The 8,751-nt window shown below is 50.9% G+C and overlaps 1 protein-coding gene across 2 annotated transcripts in view; it reads right to left on the reverse strand.

Moving 5' to 3' along the window:
* Positions 1-8,751, reverse strand: part of LOC114630448 (poliovirus receptor homolog) — a 16,146-nt gene that overhangs the window by 2,781 nt on the left and 4,614 nt on the right. For both annotated transcript variants that reach the window (XM_028778684.1, XM_028778683.1), the window contains exons 3-6: positions 8,071-8,367; positions 5,729-5,846; positions 3,037-3,191; positions 1,634-1,735 (exon numbers count right to left, since the gene is read on the reverse strand). In XM_028778684.1, coding sequence (XP_028634517.1) covers positions 1,634-1,735; positions 3,037-3,191; positions 5,729-5,846; positions 8,071-8,367 — 672 coding nt within the window. The remainder of the gene's footprint in view (positions 1-1,633; positions 1,736-3,036; positions 3,192-5,728; positions 5,847-8,070; positions 8,368-8,751) is intronic.

The raw sequence follows: 8,751 nt of genomic DNA on the forward strand, positions 1-8,751 counted from the left end.
GACAAGACACAAGAAGACATTGGGGATGCAGCTGAAACAAGAGACAGACACCCCCACCTTTCTGGAGCTTTAACAGTGATGATAATCATTATTAAAGTCAATACTGATGGTAGCTAGCGTGTGCCCAGCATGTGGCTTCCCAGGCAGCAAGGGCTATGTGCTAACCATGATATCTGCACTAGCATGTCAGTCCACGGAGACGAAGCCACTCCTCCCCCGGGGACATAACCACTACAGCGGGGGCTATAGTTTAGCTTTGTCTTGGAGGAAAAGGCCCTGACATGTAGCCCAGGCTGCCCTGACATGTAGCCCAGGCTGGCTTCTAACTCACAATCTTCCCATCTCTGTCTCCCAAGCGCTGGGGTGACAGAGACCTGTGTCACCATGCCCCAGAATATGACTCTTGTGAATCATGCATTAGAAGTCAAGATTCAATGCAAGTTGTCAGGATGCCATTCAACTGTAAGGGGCAGAGCCTAGCCGGGGGAAGGTTGGTCACTGATGTGGGACCTTGCAGAAATCATTGGGACCCTGATAGATTCATTTTCTCCTCCTGCCTCTCCCCTTTTTACTTATTTTTTTTTCTCTTCAAGACAGGGTTTCACTGTGTAGATTTTAGCTGTCCTAGAACTCACTCTGTAGACCAGGCTAGCCTTGAGCTCACAGGGATCCGACTGTCTCTGCCTCCCCAAGTGTTGAGACTAAAGGTATGCACCACCACTGCCTGGCATGTTTTGTTTTTTTGAGGCAAGGTCTCATGTAGCCCAAGCTGACCTATGTAGCTGAGGATACCCCTGACCCTGACAGTTCCTGCCAAGCTCTCTGTGCTCACAGTCCTCCAGAAGAGACGCACACGACCCAAATAGTGACCACAGGAACTGAGCAAGGCTGGTCTGGGAGAGACTTGACCTGTCCTGTGAGAGGTCAGAAAGGATTCCACACAGGAGGAGGCAGACCCCAGGTGACTGGGGATAGGGTGGGGACAGGTTTATTTCATGTTTGAGAAAAAAGTCAGTCACAAAAGACGGCCTTCGATGACCAACTGGTCACTCTGTACCTGTGTGGCTGCAGCAGACCGGTTGGTCAGTTATAGCACACATCCCTTCCTCCACACAGCACAGGCCCGTGTGCAGACTACAGTGGCATTCAGAGATAGTGCTTACACCGAGTTGGTCTGTGGAAAGTGAGAGGCTGGGGGCGTGGCTCAGTGGTAGAGCCCCTGCCTGTAATCCCCCAGTGAGGGGCTGGGGGCGTGGCTCAGTGGTAGAGTCCCTGCCTAGAATCACCCAGTGAGGGGCTGGGGGCGTGGCTCAGTGGTAGAGCCCCTGTCTAGAATCCCCCAGTGAGGGGCTGGGGGCGTGGCTCAGTGGTAGAGCCCCTGCCTAGAATCCCCTAGTGAGGGGCTGGGGGCGTGGCTCAGTGGTAGAGCCCCTACCTAACATACACAAAGCCCAACATTCCATCTCCAGTACTTCCAAACCAAATAGGAAACACTAAGACTCCCTGGTTGTACTGTGGACGCATGCCTGTGGATGCTTCCGACCAAGGCTGCAGCGTGGGGACTCCGTGGGGACTCCTTCTCAGTGGCTCTGGCAGGAAGATGGAAGAATGTACTAAGGTGGAAAAGACTTACGACGCTTGCATACGCAGACTGCAATGAGTACGATCCCGGGGACGAGGACAACAAGGACGATGAGAATGATGTAGCCTGTGCCTAAGCTCTTCTCAGGTGCCTCTGGAAAACGAGCAAACAGGCGAGGAAAGTTACCCAGCTTTCACATCACCCCTGCATCTTTGAAACAGCGCCCCAAATTCCCTGTGGGGAATCCCGTCTCCCTCAGTCTACAGTGTCCAGGTCTTGACCACATTTTCTGGTTATTACAGTGGGACTGTTTGTTTTAGTTTTTGGTTTTGAGATATGGGCTCATGTAGCCCAGGCTGACCACAAACTTCTTATGTAGCCAAGGATAATCCAGAACACCCATTTCTCCTCCCTGTCTGTCTCCCAAACACTATGATTACAGGCGTGTATCACAGCACCCCGGAGATAACATGTTAGGGTTTGAACCAGGGCCTCATGCCTGCTAAACAAGCACTCTACCAAATAAACCCCATCCTTGGCCCTGGCCATTCAGGCTTTTGAACCTTCTGCTTCAGCCCTCCGAGGTGTTGGGAAGCGTGTACCCCTACACCTGGCTTCAGAGATAGAAGATCTAAAGAAAATTCCTGGACCAGCCCTGGATCCAACCACACCCGAAGCTGTACTTTCAACCAGTTATTTTTCCAAGTAAGAACTACAGTTATTCATGCACATGTGTTTGCAGATGTGTGCACATGTGCCTTGCCATGTTAGGTAAGTGGAGGTTGGAAGACAACTTGTGCAAGTTGGGTCTCTCCTTCCACCGAAGGTGCCAGGGTTTGAACTCAGATCGTTGGGCTTGGCAGCAAGCCCCTTTATCCGCTGAGCCACCACTGTGCCTCCTACTCTCCCCTTTCAGGCTTTCTTTGCTTGGTATGTCCAATACCTTTGGAAAGAGATTTCTGAGTCCCTCTGTAGAGAGAATCTCTTATAAGCAGCCCCTGTCAATAAACAAGCTGACGGCCAATGAGCTGAAGTGGGAAATAGGAGGTGGGACATCCTGCAGGGAGAGAGCCAGTCAAGTGTGGGAGGACTGGGCCCCAGACAGAGAAAGATGGCCGTACGTAACTAAGGACCAGGCAAACAGCCACGTGGCAGAATTTAGACTAGAATAATGGGATTATTAAATTATAAACCAGCAAACATGCCTAGCTATATGGCTTAGTTATATGTAAATACATTTGAGTCTCAGAGTCGTTATTTCCAGGAGTTTGGGGCTGAGAAGAAAGACAAACACTTACGGAAGGCTTCTTATCACATTCCTTGGTCAAAGGTTTCCCACACCCGCGCCAGCCTGGGCTGGTGAAGTCTGCCACCTATGACTTATCACCCCACTCAGATCCCACTGATAAGGGTCACCTTTCTGTGCCTCCCCTCCTTGTCTGAGGACCACTCACCTTGAACGAGGATGTATTGTTGGCCCTGCCCAGACCCTAGGGCATTGGTGGCTTTGCACACAAAGATCGTGTTATTGAGACCAACCAAGGTGGAGATTAGAAGTCGTTTGCCCTCGTCCTGAGGCTTTGCAGTGTCGGGTAATTTCCCCGTGGTCCTGGGGAAGACAGTATAGTGAGCAGATGGCCTCTGTGATAGGAACAAATGGTATGGCAGGGACACTGGCCTGCGCTGGCCACATACTGGCCTGGCTTTGGGTTCAAAGTCCTCGCCTCCGGCTGTTCCCTCATACGGCCACCAGAGGGCACACGGACACAGAACCATTTCCAGGGCTCTCAGGGCCCTGGGCTCCATGCACCAACACCTCACTTAGACCTTTGCAGAAGCAAGGGTTGATGGTGGCAGAAAAGCATCTGCAAATGCCATTCTCTCTACCCACAATGCCCTTCCTCCGGTGCTGAGCTCTGCCTGGCCTCCTCCAGGCTTCTGCTCTCAGGTACAGCCTTGGCGGCAAGATCCCGTCCCACCGAAGAGCTGCCCTCCTTCTCTATCCCTCAACCCCTGTTTTATCTATCCCAGAAATTCTTTACAACTTTTCTCTTGCTCGGTGGGGCAGAAAGCTCAGAAACACAGAGAGAGACTTTGGCCAACCTTACGCACCAAGCTGGGTTGGAGGATGGGCGCAAGCCATCAGAAGGCATCCCAGCAGGAAGGGAACAAGTGTGGAGTTCTGAGTACTGAAATGACTCAGAGGTGCTCTACCCCACTGAGTCAGGCTCCCAGTCCTTAGGTGCCATATGTTGATGTCATTTCCTTGCACTAAAAGCTGGCCGTGTGGTGCGGCCACCAACCGTCATGACACAGCACGGTTGCACAGCTAAAATAGAAAAATGATCGCCTTATCCTGCAATACAGGACTGGTTAAGTAACTGATGATAGAGCGTAGGATCTTACAACATGAAAATATGGGCAGGGTTTAGTGCAGGCCCCAGGAATCCTAGGAGGCAGGAGGCTGAGGCCACAGGCTCGTCAGTTCACGGGCTGCAGTACCAGAACAAGAACCCGAGGCAGGATTGCAGCAGTGCTAGGTCAGCCGTGCTGAGGTCTACGGAAGGAAACGGTCTCAAAAAGCCAAACATGGGGCCGGTAAGATGACTCGACAGGTGGAAAATGCTTGCCACCGAGCCTGGCGATCCAAGTTCCAACCCCAGGACACGGGTGGTGGAAGGAGAAAACGGATTCCTGCCTTCTGACCTCCAGATGTACACGGTGACCTTGGCTCCCCACAAAATAAATGAATAAATATAATAATTTTTTTAAAACTCCAAATTAGAGGCAGTGAAATATCAGTCATAAAATCTTCAGCTTAGATTTTTGTTTTCTTTTGAGCATTCATTTGGAAAATTCCTATGACTGTGAATATTTGGAAATTTCCCTAACAAGACATTGGAGAAAACAGGGTTGTGAAACCATGAGCTTTGATAGTTTACAAGGTGGGAGAGAAGATGTGCAAACTGCCCCGGACAAGATTACTGTCGGGGACCAGAAAAATAGGAAAATAGGAAGGGGTGGGGTGGGTGTGTGTGTGTGTGTGTGTGTGTGTGTGTCTGTGTGTCTGTGTGCATGTGTGTGTGACTAATCAAAGGCTTTCAGGAGGTGAGAGGGTATGCTTGAGTGCATGCACTAATGAGTCTGTTTGAAAGTTCTAGAATGGTTCATCCAAAGTATTTTTGAAATAAAGAAAGACGCCTAATAAATATTATGTTGAATTATTTACACAATGGGCAGGTGCCAGAGAGCTTGCCTAGAATCCCCCAATGAGAGGCTGGGGCGTGGCTCAACGGTAGAGCCCCTGCCTAGAATCCCCCAGTGAGGGGCTGGGGGCGTGGCTCAGTGACAATGTATTTTTCTAGTGTTTATGAGGCTCTGGATTCTAGCCTTCTCTGGAAAAGAAAATCATCCTGGTTTCTTTTTTTCCTTTTCTCTTTGAGATGAGGTCTTTATCTATGTGGGTCGTGGGGATCAGCCTCAGGCTCTCTTGTTTGTACAGCAAGCACTTTCCCAACTGAGCCGTCTCCCTTTCCCTTCCATATAATCGTAACACGTCCAGAGGCATTTGGAACTTCTGACAACTCTGAGGTAACTTTCTGATCTGTGCACTAGAATGATTAGTGGTTCAGGAGCAGAGGGGGCAGGCAGGCAGGAATCAAATGGATCTGGATGAAGGCAGACATCTTTGACTTGCTTCTACCCTGGGTGACTCACCTAAGAACTTAAACCCTTGTCCCAGCTCTTTGTGACCTGCACAGAGAAGGGGATTCCCGAGGAGTGTGAAGGGGAAAAAAAAAATCCCTGGACAGCTGGTGTGGCCATGGCCAGAATATAACCACCCTGAAAACCCCAGTCACAGTCACAAGATTAAAATTTTACTAGGACTATGATTCTGTCAATTTTGATTTGGAGGGGGGAGTGGCAGTGTAGCCCTGGCTGTCCTGGAACTCACTCTGCAGACCAGGCTAGCCTCCACTTCAGAGTTCTGTCTGCTCCTGCTTCCCACATGCTGGGATTAGAGGTGTGTGCCACCATGCCCAATTCTACTTTAGTTGCTCCTGTATTCGGCCTTCTCTCTCAGACCTCTGGGTCCTGATCCCAGCTCCCCTCCCACAGACGCAGTTCCAGGTCCCCATCACTCACGTGTTCCATTCATAGCTGTGGGGCGCTAGTTTGCTGCGAGCTTCACAGGTCAGGAACACGTTGGTGAGGCCAATGTGCCAGCTCTCGTTATAGCCAGAGATGGACACTTCAGGTGGATCTGGAGAGAATGGACATGAGGCTGAGGTCTGGGCAAGGCCTGAGGGGACCTCTCCTGAGCAGGAGGCAGCTTGGCAGCTTTGGGGATCAGCCCATGATGGTTAGGTCTGGGCTTCCTTAGTCGGGGACACGATGGGGACTTCTCAGCTTCCTTCTTTAATTGGAGTTTCCTGCAATAGGCCCTGGCTTGTCTTGTGTGTCACGTGAGCAAAGGCTTTTCTGGACACTCCAAACACACAGGAGCACGTTCATGGCTCTGAGAAGAGAGCCCAGGGTAGGCAGTGATGGGAAGGAAGGCATGTACTCGAGAGCTTGTACTGGAGCTAGGCACCGATCCCAGCACTTGGGAGGCAGAGGCAGGAGGACTATGAATTTGAGGGCAGCCTGGGCTACATTGAGAGATCCTATCTCAACTGACTCTCTGAAAAGTAAGATTGTGTTGACAGTGTTGCCGAGCTTGGCGTAGACCAGGTGTGGGACAGCAGAGCAGAGGCCATGGATTAGGGGGAAAGTTCACGCCTAGGGGAGCAAGCACGGAAGCTACTAGAAGGCAACATTAAAGTAAATATTAAGGTAAAGTTGGTAAGACAGACGTGTGCGTGCGTGCATGCGTGTGTGCTGGATGGGGCAGTATAGACGACATAGGAGCTTAACCCCTATACAACAATACGGTAACCACCATCCACACAGACTCTCATAGCTTCAGGGACAGCTGGTCTGAGACACACAAACTTGAAGATTTATTCTGGCAAGATGAATATAAAAGGTCTCATCAAGACTGAGAAATCAGCCGGGCGGTGGTGGCGCACGCCTTTAATCCCAGCACTTGGGAGGCAGAGGCAGGTGGGTTTCTGAGTTCGAGGCCAGCCTGGTCTACAGAGCGAGTTCCAGGACAGCCAGGGCTACACAGAGAGACCTTGTCTCGAAAAGAAAAAAAAAAAAGACTGAGAAATCAATTATATGCCAAAATGATAATCTCGGGCGGGCAAGATGGCCCAGTGGGTGCCTGCCACTGCCACCAGGCCCGATGACCCTGGTCAAGCCTTGACTCTCACATTGTGGGGGGTGACATCACAAGGTGGGGGCTCTGATTCCCACACATGCGCAGCACCTCCCCCCCTGAACACATAATGAATAAATACCTAGATGTGATAAATTTTTAAAAAATTAATCCTTTAGATACTTAGGTAAAATCCACTGAGCATTAATTGCATTTGGGTTTGTTCATAGGTGTGCTGTAGCCCAGGCTGGCCTCAAACCCGGGTGCTCTGACCTTAGCCTCCTGCATGTTGGGATTCCAGGTGTGCACTACCACACCAGACTTACAGGGTCTAAGGTAGCCCAGGCTAGACTTGAAAATATTTCCATCAAGCCCGGGAGCGGTGATCCTCAGCCTTCCTAATGCTGTGACCTTTTACACAGTTCTTCATGCTGTTGTCACCCCCAATCATAAAATTATTTTTCTTGCTACCTCGTAACTGTAATTTTGCTACTATGAATCATAATATACGGATCTGTGTTTTCCGATGGCTTTAAGCGACCCCTGTGAAAGTTATTCCACTCCTAAAAGGGCAAGACCCACAGGTTGAGAACCACTACCCTAGGATGCCCTTTGAACTTCCTGCCTCCACTTCCGAGATGCAGGGATTACAGGTGTGTGCTACCATGCCAGGCTTATGCGATGCTGGGGTTCGAACCCGTGGCTCTGTGCAAGTTGGACAAGCAAACAGCTTGCTATGTCCTATTTCTGTTGGATGGTGCTGGGTGGACTCTGGCTCTGTCTATGTCGGTAAACCTGCAGGTGCCGCTGTCAATTAGGCATCTAGGGGAGGGGACTGTGGCCCCACAGACTGTGAGCGCCATCCACGGAACACAGCTATGTGCTGATGGCGGGGAGACAGGCAGCCCAGAGATGAGCCAGTGTAGACAGCGCCGGCAGTTTGGACTATGGAGGACCCAGGATTCAGCGTCAAACCGTGGGGCGGGGACCACATAGCCTGCCATGGTTGGGACAGAGGGACGTAGATGGGCAGATCGGCATAAACAATATGGGAGCGGGTTACCATGTTGGGGAAACAGTGGGTGCCTTAGGGAACCGGGGTAGAATAAGGAGGTGTATGTAATAGCACAGACAGTGACAGCTCCCCACAGCCGGTCTAAGGAGTGAGTGATGCCTGGGGGGGGGGGGGGGGGGGAGGACTCTACGCATGCGCAAACAGACTCACAGCGTAGGGACAGGATCACAGACACCTGGTCCGGCTCCTGGGAGCTTTCATGCTCCACCCTGCAGGTGATGTTCTTGCCATCTGCCTGGCGAGAAGGCACCATGGAGTAGTAGCTGGTAACTGTGACGGTGCCCGGCTTGGACCCTGGTTCCTTCATTTCACGGTGGCTTCCATTCACATTCGAGGACCAAAAGATTCGTGCAGGAGGGTGACCGTCAGCAGAGATGCACTTAGCCACATCCTGCAGCGTCAAGGTGGGAGAGGGCTCCAGGGCCTTTGCAGTGTTGTTAGGTGGGGCTGCAAGAACAATTAAGGACACTTCAAAAGCAGAAGCAGCAGATGGAAGAACGCTCTTCACCCTTGACTTTTTTTTTTTTTTTGAGACAAGATCTCACTAGGTAGCCCAGGTTGGCCTTGAGCTCACGAGACTCTAGCTTCAGGTTCTTTGGTGGTGGAATGCAGGCATGTGCCACTATGCATGATGCCAGAGGAACAGTGTAAGGGTATGAGATGGCCAATTTGAAATCCTAGCATTGGGCTGGCAAGATGGCTCAGTGGCTATAGATGTCTGCCGCCAAGCCCAATAGCCTGAGTTCAAGTCCCCAGACTCACATTGTAGAAAGACAATTCCTTTACCTTCGTCCTTTGACTGTCGCATGTACAGGCACACAAATAAATAAA

Source organism: Grammomys surdaster, unplaced genomic scaffold (genome assembly GCF_004785775.1).
Source record: "Grammomys surdaster isolate TR1022 unplaced genomic scaffold, NIH_TR_1.0 339, whole genome shotgun sequence".
Classification (NCBI taxonomy): Eukaryota; Metazoa; Chordata; class Mammalia; order Rodentia; family Muridae; genus Grammomys; species Grammomys surdaster.